General features: G+C 37.6%; 1 protein-coding gene across 1 annotated transcript in view; it reads left to right on the top strand.

Moving 5' to 3' along the window:
* Positions 1–22,157, top strand: part of ELP3 (elongator acetyltransferase complex subunit 3) — a 93,593-nt gene that overhangs the window by 22,056 nt on the left and 49,380 nt on the right. The window contains exons 7-8 of the mRNA XM_015825066.1: positions 5,520–5,681; positions 13,891–14,017. Coding sequence (XP_015680552.1) covers positions 5,520–5,681; positions 13,891–14,017 — 289 coding nt within the window. The remainder of the gene's footprint in view (positions 1–5,519; positions 5,682–13,890; positions 14,018–22,157) is intronic.

The following is a 22,157-nucleotide window of genomic DNA, read 5'->3' as shown; positions in this document are numbered from 1 at the left end:
GTATCAAACACCAAAGTCGTTGTGTTTAATATGGAAAATGGAGTGAATCTTTATACAGTTATGTATAAATGGTGAAAAATTAAAAATTATAGGAAGGGGTGACTTTGTGTTTCTTTTAATGAATGAATATTAGTTGAAAGACAAGCATTCTATAAATTATGCCTTCCATTTCTGTGACTTATTTCTTACATGTACAATTTGCACATCTGTAAAAGCTAAAGCAAGTAGAATAATAATAGAGGGAGGAAATATACTCTCAGAAAATAATAGCCCTTTCTTTGTATAAAATCCTTTTCCTTAATGGAGAATCTTGCTGTTTAATAATTCCATTTCATTTATTTCATATCTCTCAAATAATCACATTTGCCATGAGACAAAAACGTGAAGACAATATCTTTAACATTTTTTAGAAAAAAAAATCCAACTTGTGATTAATAATTTTATTTTGTAAAGCTTGCATGCATCCATGTAGGTTTGAGTTTGAAATTTTCTTCCTACTTACCAAATAAGCTTTTGTGGCTTCTTTCCTGATTCTCTTCTATCCGAAAATAAACATTTCAAGCCATTTAATGTTTGGCTTGCTTAGACCAGAATAAAACAAGTTCTGTTTCATCCAGCTTTGGCTGAAATGCTGACTGTGGTTCATGGTCTATCCCTTTAAACTACATGTTTATGTAGGGAGTTATAGGGAGTGAATTTTATTTATTTGTAAATTATTTCTAAACTGCTTCTTAAAATAACCCTAAAGATAGCTTCAGTGTATAAGAATATTAAGTTGCAATAAAACATTGTAATGAAAAGCATTCCTATAATTAATAAAAGCAATAAAATGTGCCCCGGAAGGGAAGGGATTATTTGTCAATAAGTAATTTAGTAGCAAGAATTGTTCTGCTAGCAGATGGTAGCTGCAGAGCTGTTTGCTGAGAGCAGCCAAATGATAGCCCAGTCACTACAATAAGATTTCTAATGTGCTATAGTTTATTCAAAAATCCTATTAGTGTGTGTGTGAGGGGGAGGAATCCTTGAAGAATTGCTTACAGTTCAGAGTTGGCTATTCTTATGAAAGAATTCAGGCTAAAATATAGAAAATATGAGAAAGATATCTAATGATATCCAATTATACATCTCAATCCCAGATCAACAAAATGATGCTGTCAAGGTCCTAGTCTAGTATCTGAAGACTGTGCAGGTCTGATGGGAAGGAATAGACTCGGGTTCAATCCTGACATGATTGAGTGGCTGTGGATATTTTGGAGGCCTGGCTCTGGGATCTCCAGTCTTTGGTCTTGGATGGGATTGCAGTTCCTTATTCAAGACTGATGTGCTATTTGGATAATACTTATAGATTCATGGCACCTCATTACACCTACAGTATGGGTTCATTGCACTCAAAGAGCGGGTAGCAGCTGTGGTCAGGAGTGCCTTTGCACCAATTACATTTGTTCCTGGAACCAAGAAGCACTTTAGTCATTCATCTTAGTCAGCTCACAAATTGATTGCTATAATAGGCTTTCTATGGGGCTGCTTTTGAAGACTATTCAGAATCTGCAGGTACTCCAGAATACAATGGTACAGTGATGGACATTTCTTGTTATGGCCATGTGACACCATTGTTCTTCAAGTTGCTCTAGTTACTGTTTGGCTTCCAGATGCCTTTTAAGATACTGGTTTTACCTATAAAGTCCTTTGTTGCAGAGGATCTCCCAGACTTGTAGGGAATCAGATGCCCTATAAATTATATATATACATATGTATGGGCCACAGCACAATGCCTGAATTATCTCCTACAAGCTCAAAACTCTCCGCCATGGATCCAGCGTCAATAATACATTGCTGAACTCACAAGGGTGGCATTGATTAGAGTACAGAAAGATTAAAAGTCAAAATGAACAATTATAGAGGTAAATGTTGTGGGAGTAGACATGACAGTAGACATTTGCCCGGTTTCATTTGTGCACCAGTGACACAGGTTCCTGGATCTTGTGGCTCTGCTGACAGTTATTCATTCTCTAGTCACTTTCTGAGTGGATTATTGTAATGTGCTGTATGTGGGGCTGCTATGGAAGAATATCTGGAAGTTTCCACTGGTGCAAAATGCAGCAGCACAGGAAGGTATGTGTGCTTCTAAAACAGCACATGATACTTCTCCGTTCTGTGAGATGCATTGGTTGCCTGTCTCCTTCTAAGCCATTCAAGCCCATTCAGGTTGCTGGTTTCTATCTTTAAAGCACTTCGTCGCATGGGGCTGGGTTATTTGAGGGACCATCTCTTCCCTTTTACATTTGTTTGCCCCATCAGATCTGGCAAGATAGCCATGCTGCATGTCCTGTCTCTCAGAGAACTATACTTGGCAGGCTTGAGGAGGTGGACCTTCTCTGCTTATGGAACATTCTCTACCTTGAAATGAGGTCAGCTCCATATACCCTTATTTTTCAGAAGTCCCTCAAGACTTGGCTTTGTCATCATGCTTGGAGGTTTCAGGGAACCTGTAAGATCTCTTGTGTGTGCTTCTTTTTCTAACTTGTTTAATATGACTAGGTTTAATATATAACAATATGACTATTGTTTTATGACTTGTTTTGCTGTATGCCACCCAGAGTGGCTTCTTGTCAGATGGACAGTCTTATAACTATAATAAATAAAATAGAAACAACAAACCATATTGAAAACATCAGCAAAACAATTCCAGAAAGGGCCAAGAATATTCCTCCTCCCTCTAATATCATTGACTGTCCTTTTTGTAAGTTATTGTTATTATTCATTTACCTGTTTTAGTGTAGAGATAGTCAGTATTGATTGGATACACCTTAACTGCTACTTATTTAGAATAGGTTCATTGAGCACTAGGTAGCTCGATAAAGGTATGGGTGAATTGGCAACTTTCAGCATCAAATTCCCTGTACAGTGTGGGAAGGAACATTGGTCATTCTTGGACCTCTTGAACCTAAATGGCTTGATTGATTCCCTGATGATGTCCCACACTCTGGCTGATTCCTAAACCACATCACTTGCTTTTTCACCTCCTGGTCCCTGGTAGGAACATGAATTGACTTCTTGGCTGTCTTACCTTGTTTGCCCCTCTGGTCTATGAATACACTTTGTACTATGGGTAAATTATGGATTATGCAACTCTGTTTTGTCTATATTTTTCTAAGTTCCATTCTGGTGACCTGCCTCCATTGTGAACCTTCTAATGAGCTCCGTCATTTTCTTCAAAGTAGCTATTACTTTTCTGGACTTAATAGGATATAGTGGTTATTAATCTATACATTGCTATATATGTTGCCATTACTACAGAATGAATATGATGCCAAGTTATATTGCAATCTAATCTAGATGTAGTATTTGAACACTTCAAGAAATACATTTCTATAAGTTAACTTCTAGATTTAACTTGCTGCATAGTATGGCTATGACAAATAACTGTAGCTACTGCAATGCAGCGTTTTAGAAGTGAGCAAATGATTCCCTGACTGTAAGTAGGAAATATAGTTAATAACATAGTTTCTATCTCTTTTTATATTTAATTGTGTTCTTCCTCTTTAAAATGGTTTTTCTACAACTTCAAAGTAGAATGATTACTTTAGAATCAAGATATATTACCTTTGATTTTATTTGCCAAGTTGTGTTTTGCAACAGTGCACTATATATTAGTCATCAGCGAAAAATTTGTGTTCCACCATTCATTCATTGAAAACAGGCTTCTGAAAACTACTTTTTCCTTGCAGCGTGGGATCTGGCTGAAAGTAAAAGCTTCACAGCAGTTATGAGGAAGTTGGCAGACCAGAGCATGAGGGTTTTCTGAGGGCTCTCTAGAGAGTATAATTATATTTTCTCCAATAGGAGCTAGATTTTGCTTCCAGAAGATATCAGCAATGGACTCCTTCTGAAGCTGTGAAGCAAGCATCCAGTTCAGTAACTTGGGAAAGGCTGATGAACAGTACTATTTTTTCTTCTGAAGGCGGATTCAAATTGGTTAAGGGATTAAAATCCAATGAAAGTAATAAAATACAATGCAAAATGTATCCGCTGGAATTGATCGATTGCTTGATCATGTATCATTATACCATTCTCAGTTCTTAGATAGATCTTCTTGAGGACCATCTGTTGCCAATCTGGTTTTTTAGGTCCTCTAACTAAGTACCTATCACTACCACCACCACCTATCCATATTGGCCTTGCTGCTGGTCAACTACTTCTTCTATTTCCTTCCACCTTTCTCAGCATTATGGACTTCATATACTGTGTCCAATATATAATAGAACCAGATCATTTGCATCTCAAATAAGAACTCTGATTTATTGCTCTGTGATCCATTTATTTGTTTTAATTGTTATTGTATTCTCGAGTTCAGAGATTCATTGCTCTTTCTATATTTCTATACTTCGTGTTTAAACTCAAACTTTCGCATTTTCATCACAGGAAAAAGCACTGCCTGCACAGTTGTGATCTTTGTAAGGGCAGACATACCACAGCATCTGAATATCTTTTCCAGGGCCTTTATTGATACCTTGCCACATAGTAGTCTGTGGCACAATTCTCAAACTAGAGAGAAACAACAGCAAAAGGACATGTTTAATAAAGCAATACTGCTTCCAAAAGGTAGTGTAAAATAATGATAATTTTAACTGAAAAATAAAGGATGTTTAGAAATACACACTACTATTGATTGCTTTTTCTGATTGAGATATTTCAGATCAGCACTTCCATAACATGCAATCTGAAAACATTTAACTACTGAGACCCACAAGTTTTCATTTGGGGGTGGCCAGTTCTTAATTTGTTCTAGGCTTGAATGAGGTGGCTCATCAGTATATCTGTAAATATCTGTGTATCTGTAAATCAGTCCTATTAAATACTAAGACAATATGCACACGCATGCACTGAAGTCAAGGCACAGTTCTTTGAAGCATAGTGGACTAGTCTTTGGTGAGCTTCAGGAACATTTTCAAAACAGTTCACATTTTGGTTTGTCTATCACAGAGTTGTGAAAAAAATCTTGCATTTGTGAATACCAGAAGCAGAAGTTGTACTCTGCTTCTTTTCATACAAGGAAAAAGACTGCTTTCTTTCCTAATACTGGAAGTAGAATTAACACTTCTTTATACTAGTTCATGTTGAAACATGTCGGAAGCAAATAGTGTCCTGAAAAGAGAAACATTCAAGTAAATGTCCTTTTTCTCCAAAGGCATTACATGAGGCAGCATAGTTTTTCAGTGCAGTGAATAAGCACAAGTGAGATCAGCTCCAGACTATCCTTTAGCAAAAGATCCTAGTTTACAGAATATTTCAGTAGTAGACTACAGAGATTTAGGGACTGAATGCACCATTGTCATAGCTGTCATGAGTGTCATAAAATGATTTGCTAAGATATTCTCTGAAGCCAGTAATTGTAATGAAGTAAGCTGGCTTAGATAGATGTAACCTGTAGACCATACCATGAATGATCTTTGCTAAATTTAACCCATCTCATTTGCAACTCTTTTTCACTTCACTTTCCCTACTACTCCTTTCTACAGGTATTCTGAGCGAAGCCTTACAAAGTGCATTGGGATTACTATAGAGACCAGGCCAGATTATTGCCTAAAACGGCATTTGAGTGACATGTTGTCTTATGGATGCACAAGGCTGGAAATTGGAGTACAAAGCATTTATGAAGATGTGGCCAGAGATACTAACAGGTAAGACCTGGGGGCCAAAGGGAAAAAAGGAGTTAGAAGTTTTTAGAGGGAAATTATACAAATTTAGAAATGAGACTCTGACAGAACCTTCCATGGAATGATGCCTATATTTTCAGTGTTTCCTGCTTCCAAGATTCCTGACTGCAATTTTGCATTATGTAGGCAGGATAGGCAAGCATGCCTATCAGATTCTCTTGACCACCAGACTGCTTTAATTTTCGCTATTCTTTTTAAAATTTAAAATAAATGGGAAGTCAGTGTACTGCACCACAAAATATAACTCACCTTACCCTTACCTTTACTTCTAAGAAGGTATTCGAGATTCATATATCTGACAGACTGTGAAAAATGGTGATTGCTTGGAGCTCAGTGTTATATGTGGAATGTGCCTAGCCCTTAAATTGAGATGGTAAGTATTATCTTGGGGCAGTGAAAGGAATGATGGGGAAGCAAGTGGTAAACAAAGTAATTTGTAAAAAGCCATGCCATTCACAGCCATCATGTGTGAGCATCAACTCATAAAACTGTAATCTGTGAACTATAAAATTGGACAACCATTTGTCTGAAATGGTATAGGACTTCCTGCCTGAGCGGGGGGTTGGACTAGAAGACCTTCAAGGTCCCGTCCAACTCTGTTATTCTATTACAGTGGTTCTCAACCTTTTTAATGCCGCGACCCCAACCGGTCGTAAGTTGAGGACTAAACCAGTCGTAAGTCGAGGACTAAACCGGTCGTAAGTCGAGGACTACCCAACCGGTCGTAAGTCGAGGACTACCCAATCGGTCATAAGTCGAGGACTTTCCCTGCCTGGGAGTGCTGTGCATGTGTGGTTCTGCCCCCTGCGCCGGCCGAGGCGTAGCTGGCAAGCGGCAGAGACAGAGCAGGCCGACCACCAGCTGACCCAGCCCAAGGGAGGTAAGGCACCCGCCGGAAAAGGGGGAAAAAATGGCGGACAAAAAAAATGGCAGACAGCCTTGCTTGGCGACCCCCGTGAAATGGTCGATCGACCCCAAATGGGGTCCCGACCCCATTTGAGAACCACTGTTCTATTATAATTCATCTCACAAATTAAGGTAACTGAAGTGCTTCTAATTGCTTCTTGAGTTACTCCACTTTAAAAACCATCTTGCAGAGTTGGGTTTTAATATATAAGATGCAGCCAAAATGGTCAAATTGTTGCAACGTCTTCACAGCAGGAACACATTTAGGGCTTCTTAGTTTGGTGTCTACTCTATGGCTTGGCATATATGAAAGTCATCAAGGCTTACCATGGTTTGAAATAAATGGGCAAGGAGAAAAAAACCTTCTCTGCTCCCTTATAATGATAATTTTTTGGCCAGAGAGCAAATCTAATTGGCAATAGACAAAAAAGGAAAAAGAAAAAAAAGAATATCGGCAAGTAGTTTACAAGTCATTTGTGCTATTTGGCAGCACTAGGCCAGAGATTATGTCCTCTTGCATACCAATTATTTTCTTTCCACATGAATTCAAGTCCTGGTACTTCAAATATCCATGAGGTTTTCTTGGCAGTGGACTATAAATGGTTTGTCATTGCTTGCTTCTGGAATGTTTTATCCTGGTCTAATTGACAGCCCTGGTATTCCTGGAGGTCTCTCATGTAAATACTAACCAAGCTCAGCCCTGCTTACCCTTCTGACTCCAGAGAAGTTCACTTAAATGCTTAAATGATGAGACGTGCTCCAGCTTGCTAGATATTAACAGAATTAGACATTCTGAGAGCAGAATTCAAGTCTATATCAGTCTGTAGCCTTAATCCAGCAGTATTTTTAATACTGGCAATATGTTAACTTTCCTGTCCCCTTTCTATATTTGTGAAATTGTCTCATATGTACAACAAAAGTACAGCTGAGTACAACTGGTCCACTGGAATTGGGTGACCAATAAATTTAAATAAATCATAGTAGTAAACAAAGTATTTGCTGCTTTTTATCCAAGTTAATGCAAAAGAATTATGCTGATTTGATAATTTTGGGATGAACCAGATTTAAGGGGTTCATATGTAGAATTGACTATACAGTATGTTTAAGAAAGTACTCACATCAAAGTTTACCTTTGCGATGAGTCACTTTCCTGGACTTGATAGGCTTATGGATATTAGGGCCTGGGATCCAAAGTTGAAAGAAGTTCAGATTTATACCACACTATGATTGTAGAAAGTCTTAGTCATCGTAAGTAATTCTAAAATAAACCAATTCTACTGCACATTTGCCCAAATTTCAGGACTAAAGCTCTCACAAGAGATTTTATGGGCAAATTATTTTAGTAAACCACAAAAGATTGGCTTTCCATGTGTCAGATGCTCTCTTTGGATGCAGGAAAGACTTGGAAATTGAGTGAAGAAATCAACAGCAATTTCTTTACACTCTGTACCCAAGAAAGTGTGCTTGATCAAATGTTGCCCTGCTTTTCGGAATTCCCTTTGGGCAGAGATTTATTCAACTTAGTCCTTCTTTGGCTTTAGGAAAACTCTGACATACCTACGTATTCTACCGTACATGGGAGGAGTGTGTGTTGTAATTGGAAGGCAGGATTATGGGTGTATGGCATTTGTATTTTAGGGGTTTTATTTTTCTTGATCGTTTTATTTTTATATGTATTGAGGGTTTTCTGGGACTATTATTTTATATGGTGACATTGTTAGCCTCCTAGAGCCTTTGGAAAGAGGCAGTGTGCAAGCAAAATAAATAACAAAAATGCACCAGCTTGCATATAATGTTTACACACATGATAGCAGAAATATGAGGGTTATATTGTAGAAATGTGAGTTTTATTACAGATATTTTCAATAAATCTGATATAGATATATCTTTTATTTTTAATTTATGTAAATATATGTATATTAATATATAATGCCAAATGTCTGTATTGTATATGCATTTACCCTAGCTGGTACTTGCAGAAACAAAATTCGATGCTGAATATTCAACAAAAAAGTGGCTGCCAATTGCTACATTCCAGTTACCATTATCTGTAACTTCATACTTTTATCATCTCATTTTGCATTCATATCTGTAAGCATTTAAGAATATAACAATGTAGTATGTGAATTAGCCTTGAAGAGGTCCATTCAAGCATTCTTAACTGGTACTAACTTTTCACTTTTAAAATGTTTCACCTTCACTTTTCACTTTCTTCCTTGCGATGTGGAATCATAAACATTTCTTAGGTAGGTCAGTTTTCTATTAAAAGGGAAAAGGCTCAAAGACAGCAATACTAAAAAATTCACTGGCGTGGAATTGTTTTCTGGCTGAGTAAAATGGACTTAAGCAAGGAGCCTATAGATGATTGCAGAGATAATGTTGGCGACAGGAATGTAAGAACCATTAGCAGTACCATTAAGGGATAATAAAGGAGAAAGTAATTGTCTGCTTAGCCTTGGGGAAGGAGGGAGCATGAGAAAGAGAATCAAAATAACTCCATCTTGTATAATTTAGAGAGGAGTAAGAGGAAGACTGCCCAAAGATGGGAGGCTAAGAAATGCAAAATATAAATGACTGACTGTTGGACGGACGGACTAACTGACTGACTGACTGACTCTGTCAGGCTTTCAAAATTCTACTATTATATCCAACAACAATAAAATACAGTTTCAGGGGCTTCTGCAGTGCATTCATTCCTGACCTGAATTAACTTGACTTACCTTGTGGTCTTTGGAACCTCCAGAAGATCTAATAGAATTAGGAATAAAAATGAATAAAATAAAATAAAACAAATTATTTGCGATAAAAGTGAACTAAAAAAAATGCTGTAATGAATATATTTTACAGAACTGCCTGGAAGTGATAGCAATATATCAGAGTGCAGTTGAAATGCAAAAAAACATTAGTTTTGCCTCCAAAAAGTAATGAAAGAGAAGCATTAATGCTGTGGGAATATTGAAATGTTACCATAGTTAGGTATGGACTAACTGTGGTAACATTTCAATATTGTAAGGATGTCATTATTATTCCAATGTAAAAAAACAGGGAAGGTAACAATTGAATGCAGAAATATCCTGGGGGTGGGGGTGGGGTAGATTATCAAGCATATCTGGAAAAGTGTGGCAGAATACTGACTGAAATAATACAGGAAATGACAATTTAGCAAAGTGCAAACAGCTGTAAGCCAGGTAACGAATGTGCAGATCAGATTTTTTGCTTAGTCCCGCCTTAGGCATGAAAGTAGGCTGGGTAACTTTGGACCAATCACTCTCTCCTTCAGCCCAACTCACCTCACAGGCTGATAGAGAAAATAGAAGGAGGAAAGAATATTAAGTATGACTTGACTTTTCTATACAAATAATAAAGGTGGCATAAATATATATATATAAATAAAATAAATAAAGTAGAAATGAACAAGGGTATGAATTTGAGAAAGTTTTTTTGCGCATTTGCTGATTTAGTGAAAGCGTATGATAAAGAGAATAGACTTGATTTGATTAGCACAAATACTGAGTCCAATATTGATTGCTAAATGCAACAAGAGCAGTTAAGGAAAATGAGCAGTTAAGGAAAATTAAGTAAAATACATGAGAACCAATGGAATGTTCAGTAAAGGATTCAATGGAGGGAGCAGGATCTGTATATTAATTAGAATAATTGTATTAATAAAAATGGAGTGAGTGATTGCATGCCCATTTCTGAATCCAGTCTGTTACAATTAGGTTTTGGTTCAGTCTTTAGAGATTTAGTGAGATATTGCTAAAATAAAGGAACAAGATTATAATTTCTATCAGCACAACTGCAGTAGAAAATATACACATATCTTAAGTCATCTTAACCAATAAAATAATCCGTTAGGACCCCACTTCTTTTGGGAGCTGTCTAGGATTGTAATGTTAACCTATTGCTCTAAGTTATTTTTTTCTCTGTCTCATAAAATGTATTCAAGAGAAAATCTTAACATGTTTCTCTGTATACCTGGGAGTCAGGTTGGATGGTGCCCTTGTGTACTTGTACTTAGACAAGATTGCCTCAGTTAATTTTCCTCTAAACTTGAAATCAGCTTGACTACAGCTTGGATTTTTCCAACGATAATTTGTTTTTAATTTATGAAGCAATTTACTCTGTTCCTCTTCGTTAAGACTGCTGTTTAATCATCATACAGTATTCTAATGGAAGGATCAAATGCAGATCAAGGAAGAAAAGATAACATTTGTGAACTCTTTAGAACTGTTTGTAATAATTCTTTGACTTATTATGTAACCAGAGCATAATCACATTATTTTTAAAAGAAAAAGATTCTGCTTAAATCAACAACAACCAAAATTGTGCACTGCATCATATCTATTAAACACCTTGAAGTAACATCCACTGTCTTTGTTGGAAATAGAATAATGAAGCCCTTGAACTATCAGGTTTTTTTAGGGAATGAAGTTGACTTCAGGGAATGAAGTTGACTTCCACTCAATGAGATAACAATCTAGCGTAAGCTTGGGGGCCCACCCCTGAGATCACACATATACACATACACATACACAACTCCACTGTGGGAGTTGTTCTTAATGATACAGGTCATTCACTTACCAGTTTTCTACAGATATCACAAAAGGGCTGAAGGAGCTACACAACCATTGCTACAGACTGAGTTCTATCAATTCAAGGCAACCCTTTGTTAATCTTTCCAAGAGTGGTTGTCCAATAAAAAAAAAATCATCTCCAAAGCAAGGCATACAATTCTCCAGGAGATCACAGAAACCTATTATCACAGCAAAGGATCTTCAGGCTACTCTTGCATTGCCTGGTGGAGTTTTCACACTGAACAAGAGTAGACTTTATGAAAGAAGAAGGAAGAAATCACTTCTCTCTAGAAGAAACATTGTGACCCACCTCAATTATTTCAAAGACTACTTAGATTATTTATTAGACTATTATTAGAACAATGCTCTATAGACAGATGAACCCCCTTCAAATTGTATTTTTGGTATAAATAAGAAATGTTATACTTGAAGAAAATAAAACACAGTGAATTTCTGCTTAGTGCGTTCAATAAAGTTATGATACCATACATTATTTGGTTAAACATTGATACTTATTGTTTAATCAGAATCTCTTTATGTATTAATAGGGCTTAGATAAAGTTTAGTTCACAATGTAAATAACAGTCTAAATGGCTCACTACTCTTTTCTCATCACTCTAGGCATCTAAAATATTTATTTATTTATTTATTAAATTTATATACCGCCCTATCTCCCTTGCGGGACTCAGGGCGGTGAACAGGCGATACTAAAAACCACGATAAATAAATAGTTTCTGTTTTAAAATCAAATTAAATAACAGGCCTGTTCTAAAAACACACCCATTTAGATACATTTATACATATATACATTTATTTGTTAAATTTATTTGCTGCCCATCTCACCATGGAGCTATTCCGGGTGACTGACAATAGTAAAATGGTAAAAGGGAAAAATAATTAAAAAATATATAAACATAACAATAGCAAAGCAATTGAACAATAAAAACAAATAAGGAAAGTACAATAATATAAATTAAAAGACAGGAAGAGGGGAAGCAGAAAGTGCAGAGGGGAGGTGGAGGGTCAGCTAATTAGTCCAGTAGCTATCTCCAATGTAGTATTCCCATATTGGGTCCCCAGATCAACCAGTAGAGTCAGGGCTTCAGGCCCTTGCAGAAGGATAGGGTGAGAGCAAACCTCAATACACAAGGAGGAGCAGGATGTTCCAGAAGGCCGGCAGTACAGCAGAGAAGGCTCTTCTGGATCCTGCCAGTCGGAGTTTCTTGACTGACGGAAATCTGCAACAAGCCTTCTCTGCTGGCACAAGTAGCAGGGTCTTGTCTTAGCAGGATGAGATAGTTCTTTACTTACGATAGAAATAGAGATAGAAGTATAATTTTTGAAATGTTATTGTGTGGCAATATTGTAAACAATGTATATAAAATATATAAAGGAAGATCCTACAAAGTAAAGGGAATTAATAAAACATTTGGGAAGGAACAGAATGAGAGATTCATAGTCTTCATTTAAAACTCTTGAAATTCGTGATTGCAATAAATCATCCAGCATAGTGCTCATGAGTTTCTGCCTATGCAGAATGCATATCTCCTTCATTTGTTTTCCCCATCATGAACAACCTAGATGCATTTTAGAAGATTCTATACAATATTCTATAATTCTGCAGGCCAAAGGGAGAATAAATTCTGTTGGCAGAACTGATATGCAGTTCCATATCATCACGATTAATTGGATTAAGCACAATGCTTCATCAACAGAACTGCATATCATTTCTGCCAACAGAATGCTTTATTTTCCTATCCAATAATTTGCCTCCTAATATTGTGGATTTGTTTATGAGTATTTAGCATTCTTGCCCCAATAATCCCAACTCTCATATGTATTTATTACCCTTCCCCCAAGGAGTTCTTTCAGCTGCAAAGAAGGTGAAGATATTTTCATGCTTATCTCAGTAGTTGTATGCTTTTAAAGGTCCTGTTGTCTTTCACAGATATATCAATACTTGACCATAGAGGATAATACACTATGGAAGGTAGACCTTCCGTATTCAAATAAATATAATATCCTGTCTGATTTTTCCTACATTAACTCAGTTGAAGTTAGAAAAATTAACAGATATAGCAACGTGGAATAGAATATGGGTAGAAAATGAGGTTTGTAGAAAGAATGTTATTAAATATACATTCCATCAATGTTTCATTTGAACATGGTTCTGTCTTTAACTTTTGTTGAGAGTGACAGGCTTGTTTATATTAATGATACACATGTTCTTCTTGATTGTAGCTTCAGTATTTGAAATCTGTTGGAATCAAAAATTATGGGTACAGGGTTTGTCTAAAAAAAATTGTGTGACACTAGAAGGAAAAAAAACTATACCAGAATTGTAGCAATTAATTTTTATATGATTATTATCATTTGAATGACTTCTTTTTTGATAATGGGACATAAAGACTTTAACCAATATGGTCCACATGTTTAGAGTTATTTTGTCTAGAACATAGTTTTCAGACCTTTCTCCATCCTTTTTTATTGCCATGCTTATTAATTTTGTGGTTATGTTGATTTTTTAAAATGTTATTTATAGATTTTATTAGTTTTCATAATATTTAGGAGGTAAAGGGTTTTGGATACAGATACTTTAAAATGCTTACTCAAGAGGTTTTCATCATGGGGAACATAATTTTTGAATAGGTACCGTATATGTAAGTTTCTCAACAATTTCCTTACTCCAGGGGCCATACAGTAAAGGCTGTGTGTGAATCGTTCCACTTAGCCAAAGATGCTGGGTTCAAGGTGGTAGCACATATGATGCCAGATCTCCCCAACATGGGACTTGAGAGAGACATCAACCAGTTTGTGGTAAGAATTTACTCTTTTTTATTTCTTTCTGATTATTGCTCCCTTGGACTCATGAGACATCAGGGCCTGGAGAAGGAGAAGGAATAAAGCAACCAATGAAAGCTTGTTCTTTCCTTTGAATATCCTTTTATTACAAGCCTTTTCATCAGATGCTTGACTATTTGACACAAAAAAATATTCGTGATTATGTCTTAAAGTCAAATGTTGGACAAAGCACTGATGATTTTGAGGACAAAGAGATAATACAAAGCTGTGAATTAAGTAACCTATGCAGAAATCCATGTTTAGCAAGTTCACAGCTGAGTTCACTTTAGCAAAAGGAAGAGAGAAAGAGAGCATAGGTATACCAAGGATGTTTCTCATAACATTATTATACTATTTCCCATAATACTAATACAACTGCTCAGGGCCATGGGTTCAAGAGAAGCTATTTTACCAAACATACTACAGCTAGACAAATTAATACTTTGTTCACAACTAATACTTTTGCAACACTGGCTGCTATGTCCAGTTGTAATTTTAAAAGCTTGATACTATAAAGGTATAATTTAATTCACATATTTTGGTAAGACGTTGGTTGCTTATCCAGTCTTTGTGGTCTAAACCTTAATTGGCAGGGTTAAACAATACCCTGTACCATTAACCATCAAACAAGAGTTACCTTGTACCACAAGATGGGTGGCAAATACATTTGTTGATGATTATACCAACAAGAAGAACAACAAATACCAACAAGAAGAACAACAAATAGCCATCAGCTATCATTTAGAAATACTCTGTCTAGGTTTGCAAAACATGCCAAATCAAACAAACCATATTAAGGCTCAGTACAGTATGTGAACCCAGCTGCAATTCATAAATATAATTACAATAATTTAATAGGATACCCAGTGTTGAAAGGTAGCATTATATTACTAGGTATTAAAGACCAAGCAGTCAAAGGGGTCTAGGACTACTCGGTGTGGCCAGCTCACCACTACCAAGTCACCTCTGCCAACTCACTGTCACCAGATTGCCTCTGGATAACTTAACACAGCCAATTTGCTGCAGGGACAACTCACTGCAGGTGGCTGGAGGGAGAGCTGCGGGGGTGAGTGAGCGGGTGGGCAGAACAGCGGCAGTGGCTGGGGGCTTCCCATTTTCATATCCCTTGCCACCATGGACCATTCAGCAGTGGTGGTATTCGGGCCATTCGGCGGTGGCGGTGGGTGGGGCTGGGGACAAAGAGGCAGCAGCAACCAGGTATGTCCCATTTTCACACACCACCATCACCATTGAGCTCCAGGATACAATTAGAACATTTGTTAGAGAATTTGAATTGGCAGTTGTATTTTAATAGGTCAACATGGTTCCATGCCTGAAGTGTGTTTTATTTTATTTCAGCAAAACCTCATTTTAATAGACTGATTGAATATAATGTAGGAAGAACCAGAGTAGGTTATCACTGGACTTATATCATTTGTCTGATGACATCATGTAAATTTTACATAAATAAATTTACATTCATTTCTGACATTTGCATAATGTTTATATTATATCAATGAAAATGAAAATGACATATTTGTATCATCCGGGTAATTACTTTTTTATGCAAGTAGTATAAATCACAGTGGAGATTTGCTTTATAATAATAATAATAATGATAAAGTTGGAAGGGACCTTGGAGATCATCTAGTCCAACCTCCTGCTCAGGCAGGAAACCCTATACCATTTCGGACAAATGGCTGTCCAGTTTCTTCTTAAAAACTTCCAGTGTTGGCGCATTCACCGCTTCTGGAGGCAGGTAGTTCCATTGGTTAATTGTTCTAACTGTCAGGAAGTTTCTCCTTAGTTCTAGGTTGCTTCTCTCTTTGGTTAGTTTCCACCCGTTGCTTCTTGTCCTGCCTTCAGGCGCTTTGGAGAATAGCCTGACTCCCTCTTCTTTGTGGCAGCCCCTGAAATATTGGAACATTGCTATCATGTCCCCCCTCGTCCTTCTCTTCATTAAACTAGACATACCCAATTCCAGCAACCGTTCCTTATATGTTTTAGCCTCCAGTCCCCTAATCATCTTTGTTGCTCTGCTTCATGTAAAGTCTTTTCCATTAAGATCCGATCAAATGAGATTTCATTATATTAAAATGAAGACAAGTCTAAGAAAAAGGATGGTTTGTAGTTAATACACCACAAAGCAGCAGAAAGAGGAATCCCAAGTGTGCATTTTCCACTTGTAGTACTTCTTTCAATGCTGTTTTGACAGCATGGTTGATTCATGACACCCCCCCTTCCATTTTCCCCCCAGGTCACCTCATTTTTCTTGCATTGTGACAACACACGTGTGCTTTTTATTGCCTAATGTAGTCTTGAAATGCTGGCTGTGTTAAAAACCTCATTAATTTTGGTGAGCAGTTGATTTATGCCAGCTATTAATCTGATCATGTTATAAACTCCCCTGCTGAATCTGAGGCACTTGAAGGGATATGTATATGAGTTCTGTTTCTCTAGTTTCCTCTAATTTTGGCCCTATTGATGTTAATTGTTTACAGTAGAAGTTTTGGAACAGTGTTGTGAATTATGTGTTGCTTATGTGTACGGTTTAATATTATACTGTAAACAAAAAGTTGCTTTTGAAATTCTCTGTTCAGAAATTAGAAATCTCAATAGATGTACCCATGATGCTTGCTAGCAATAGAAAGTCCCACATTAAATCCTCATGAAATTTAGATATATTTATCTAGCTTTATCAAATATGATAACCTAAAAAGAACCATAATGAATCAGTCTAAGGACCTTCCTAGTCCAGCATTCTCTTTTTATAGTAGTAATTACGGAAGTCTCTAAGAAGAACATGAATGCAATATTCATATTCCCAAAACTGGTATTAAGAGATGGGCTGACCATGATACGGGGAAGGAACAAGGAAGATATATTGCAAAAAAAATGTAGCCATTAGTAACCTAATTAGTGACCCTCATGATTTTGTATAAAGGTTTAAAGTAATCTCCATTACTAGATCTTTTGAAAGCAGATTCCATAGTTAACTGTGAAGCTGTGAAAAAGTTTTTCTTTTTTTTGTTTAGTATCCTAACCATCAATGATTCCTAGTCATTAAATGACCTAGATTTTCATACAACCTGGATAACAAATGAAGTTGAGTGGTTTGTCTGAAATGGTATAGGGTTTCCTGCCTGAGCAGGGGGTTGGACTAGATGACCTCCAAGGTCCCTTCCAACATCATCATCATCATCATCATCATCATCATCATCATCATCATCATCATCATCATCATCATCATCATCATCATTATTATCATTATTATTATTATTATTATTATTATTATTATTATTATTATTATTATTATTATTATTATTATTATTATTATTATTATTATTATTATTATTATTATTATTATTATTTCTAAACTAAGATTAGGAAAATCCAGGTTCAGATTTCTAATTAGCCATGAAGTTCGCTCAATTATTTAATCCTAGTGTTATCTCTGAGATTAATGAATATCATAGGATTGTTATGAGGATAAACTGAGAGAAGATCATCTACAATATAAACAAATAGTAAATATACTATTAAAAATTTATAGTATTATGCAAGAGAAAGAAGGAATTTCACTTCATCCTGTTTTTCCACACCATAATTAGTAATGGTTACCTCTGTCATTTCCACCCTTATCCTAGTGGTGGGATTCAGCCAGTTCGCACCACTTCGACAGACCGGTAGCTAATTTTTTTGTTGCCCAGGCCCAGAATGGACTTCCGGAAGTGGCATCCACACAGAGAACCGGTTGTTCACATATTTGAATCCCACCACTGCCCTATCCCCATCATAAGTACTTAACTCATGGAGGCGTAACTATTTTTTCAGTAAGTCTAGAGCAGCAAGAAGTATCTCCATATTTCATGCTACAACAATACTTCCTAGGCCTTAAGCCAGTGATGGCGAACCTTTTAGAGACTGAGTGCCCAAACTGCAACCCAAAACCCACTTATGCATCGTTGAGTGCCCGTTGAGTGTTGGGTGGGTGTGGCCCATTGGGTGGGCATGGCTGCGGTGGTAACGGCAGACTGGGTGAGACTAAAAAGTTCAATCAATCAATTCCAACTTTGCAAGATCTTTTTTTCCCCCGCGAGAAGTTGAAATTGACTGATTGAACCTTTTTTTTTTTGCACATGGTGGCAGAGGCCTAAAGTGAAAAGGTTTTATAAAACCCAGCTGAAGGCCTAGGACTGGGGCGACGGCGCGCGTGCCCACAGAAAGGGCTCTGTGGCATGCGTGCCATAGGTTCGCCACCACTGCCTTAAGCTATAAACCTCCAAAAATGTTTAAATAAGCAAATAAAAGGGGTGAGGAGAGGAAAGGTATTTTTCCCATTATTGTACATGCAGGGAAAATCTCTTAAAGACTTGGGAAACTGACAAACATCCCCTTAAAAACCTGCCATTTTTGCAGAAGGAATAACGCTACAAAAAAGATCTTTTTACCTTTTCCACTCCTAGATTAGCAGAGGCAGGATACAAGGTGTTCGGCAGCAGTGCCTTGAAAAAATATTTCCAAGAGCTTTATTCAGCAATCCATAAATGCCTGAAATAATAACTTTAATTGCAAACAAATTGCACTCAGTTAAACTCTGAACAGTTTAATAGTCTTCTTTTTTTTACTGTCTCCGGCACAATGGAATCTTGGAAAGAAATAATGTAAAGGGACTCAGCCCTGTGCCTGTCCATCTGTCTGTCCATCTGTCCATCCATCCATTAGCAGAAAGGCTCTCCCAAACAAAACAAAAAAAATTGGTTAGGTAAGAAAAGCTAATACAACAAAAAGGAGTAGTGTGGAAATTGGCTGCTGGGGGGAGGGGGGAATCCCACTGTGCACCCTATGAGCATAATCTCTAGATAGTGGCTCAGAACATTATTTGAGTCTTCTAAACCTTGTTCTTTCTTTCCTTTGATAAATAAGCGCTTGGGCAGCAAACCACTGAATGTTTTTGGACTCCATGTTTTTCTTTGATCTTAGAGATTGTACATTCTTTTAAAATAGAAATATATGACCATCCTGGTAGTGTCTAAGATATAAGCCACAAATCACCTGACATGCTAAACCAAGCCAAAGACATAAAAGACTTAATAGTTTTTCTTGTGACTTATATCTTAGAATGAGTGAGCCCCAACAGTTGCAGTTTATACCAGTGGTCCCCAACCTTTGCAGTTTGGCAGCTGAGCAGGTGGAGAGAGGGGAACTAGGTCATGCAAGCAGCAAGCCAGTGCTCACACATGCGCATTGCTCAATTTATGCAAGTGGTGGGCTAGCGTGCACGCTTATGCACATACAGCTTGACTTGTACAAGTTAAGCAGCACATGTGTGTGCACATGCACCAGCCCACCACTCACACAAATTTAGCTGTACACACATAGGTGCATGCCAGCCCACCACTTGCACACCCAGTTGCAAATAGGCCACAGCCCGGTAGTGGAGCACAGCCCAGGGGTTGAGGACCCTTGGTTTATACAACAAAGCATCATTAAAAAGAACATGTCTTAGCACATGGTACAGCCTCAACTTTTCCATGCACAATTGCAGTTGTAGGGCTATACAGTAGGACAGAGGTCCCCAACCCCCGGCACCGGTCCGCAGCATGCCAGAAATCTGTCCGTGCAAACAAGCGAAGTCCCATCCGCAGGTTGCAGGCAGCACGCAAAACCATGCCCCCCCCGGTCCGGGAAAAAACCTCTCTCCACGGAACCGGTCCCTGGTGCCCAAAAGATTGGGAACCTCTGCAGTAGGTAACGTTTTGCTGGTTCCTTTCTTGGTTCAAAAAAAGCTACAGACTTGGATTTAAACCACCCAGAATTGTTGATTGGGAATGGCATTTAAATTCCATATAGCATGGAAAATGTATTATTTTTTATATCAACAGCTAATGTTCTGTTCTGTCCCATGTGCTCAGATCTCTTATCTTTGGCACTCAGTGAATAGCACAAGGGAAACAAACTGTGAACATGTGCTGGGTACATCTGTTTTTGTCATGAACTACGTGGGGCAGCCTCCTATGTTAAAAAAAACCCTCTGTGAACAAGTATGAGCAGTTTGCAATTTTTCTCTCACACCTTAATTTCTCTTACAGCTGATGAATGGTAAAACTGTTCCCCCGCCTTGGGCTGCTTATGACTCATCAACTGAAAATGTGCAGGGCAATTTTGAGAGTTGAATGATAAACCTTTGCTATTCTCCCCTCTGCTCTGCCTTTGGATTAATTGTTGCTGTAACATCACTGACATTTAAAATCTCTGAAATAACTGCAGAGGAAAAAGTCAACTGTGTCAGATTCTCTAGTTCAGGAACTCATTTGCCTTTCCAAGGAATCACCCAACTTGTTGAAAGACTTCTTTTTTTTGCTAGCAGAGTTAATGTGTACACTATTACTCTAGTAATAGTAAACTTTGTAGTCTAAATGATAGTGAAGAATTCTCAAATAACTATAACCAGATTTAAGACAGTCATGTTCCCCCCTAAGCTATCCTCTTCCCCAGATTGTAGAATCTCTATAATCTCCACATTCCTTTACATAAATGTAGGTAAAGCACTGACTTCAGACTGTCCCAACCATTTTTTAATACAAGCTGTATCTCAAAATAATGTTAATTTTTGCTTTAAACTTGGGGTTTTTTTAATTTCAAGAATGTACTCTGTGTGTAAGGAATTCTGGTGACATTTATTCTTGATATTTCCCACTTTGCATCCACATTTAGATATACATCCTAATACCCAATATTTTGATACTGTTTGTTGATGTTTAGAAATGTTATCCTTGGTACCCAGAAGGTAATCCACACACTTTATAGTGAAAGAGCTTGCTGTTATTTAATGATAGCTCCTGATCTAGGTAGTTTTGAAAAGCAATTTTTAAAAACACAGAAAAGAAAAGAGGTCTGTTGAGTTAATCTCAATGTAAAGCGCCTCACTAAATAAAAATTTGGAATGTTAATGAACATCAAGGAGCAAGAATGAGGGACCATCCATAGAAAGTATGTATTTCAGAGGTATTTAATTCACCAATGGGAAATAAAATTTTGCTATATTTTCAGTCTGATTAAAACTCTTCTGATGGTTTTATGTGTTGTTGGGTGGTATGATCTCCACGGTTTAATCCCTGCAGATTTTAGAACACTACACAAAACTAGGAGGTGTAGAGATGACCTACAGTACATACAACTTTGAAATTACCATAGTTTTATGGGACAAGGATGCAAAGCGATGGGAACTTTATCACATAGATTGGTGGGATTTTTCTTGTTCTTCCCCAGGCTTAGTTGGAATATTCTGGAAAGTGTGTGCATGTGCACGTGTGTGTTTTAACTATATTAAATCTATTGGGAGAGTTGCATTACAGTTTTGTAATGCTTCTCTCAAAATGACATGGGACGATCTTCAGCAATTGAAAAAACTAACCTTTTCAACAGTGATATTCACAGGGGTTTAGGAAAGTGCAGGTTGGTACTCTGGTCCAAAAGATGGGCCTATCCTGGGATCCCTGAAGTCAAATGGGGTTGTTTTTTTCTGCTCAGCTAGCCTGTTTTGAGTTTCAGGACAGGTTGAGAAAGATTAGGACTCCCAGATATAGGCTGCAAATATGCAAATTTATTTATTTATTTATTTATTATTTAAATTTATATACCGCCCTATCTCCCTTATGGGACTCAGGGCGGTGAACAGGCAATAATAAAAATCACAGTAAATATTACATAAAAGCCTGCTCTAAAATATAAAACCCCTAACAAAACCCAATCAAAACTACGCCAGGCCGGCCGCATGGAACAGATGAGTTTTCAGGGCTCGGCGGAAGAGGCGCAGGTCCGCAATTGTACGTAGGCCGGGGGGGCAGGTCATTCCAGAGGGCAGGAGCTGCCACAGAGAAGGCTCTCCCCCTGGGGGTCGCCAGCCGGCATTCACTGGCCGACGGTACCCTAAGGAGGCCCTCTCTGTGGGAGCGGACTGGTCGAAGGGAGATATTTGGTAGGAGGCGGTCTTGCAAATACCTAGGTCCATTGCCATGGAGCGCTTTAAAAGTTGTTACTAACACCTTGAAGCGCACCCGGAAGGCCACCGGCAGCCAGTGCAGCTCGCGCAGGAGAGGTGTTACATGGGAGC

The sequence above is a fragment of the Protobothrops mucrosquamatus genome, unplaced genomic scaffold (assembly GCF_001527695.2).
Source record: "Protobothrops mucrosquamatus isolate PMUCROS unplaced genomic scaffold, P.Mucros_1.0 scaffold2473, whole genome shotgun sequence".
Taxonomy (NCBI): domain Eukaryota; kingdom Metazoa; phylum Chordata; class Lepidosauria; order Squamata; family Viperidae; genus Protobothrops; species Protobothrops mucrosquamatus.
The sequence above is the reverse complement of the archived record's forward strand: the minus strand, read 5'-3'. Positions and strand labels throughout refer to the sequence as shown.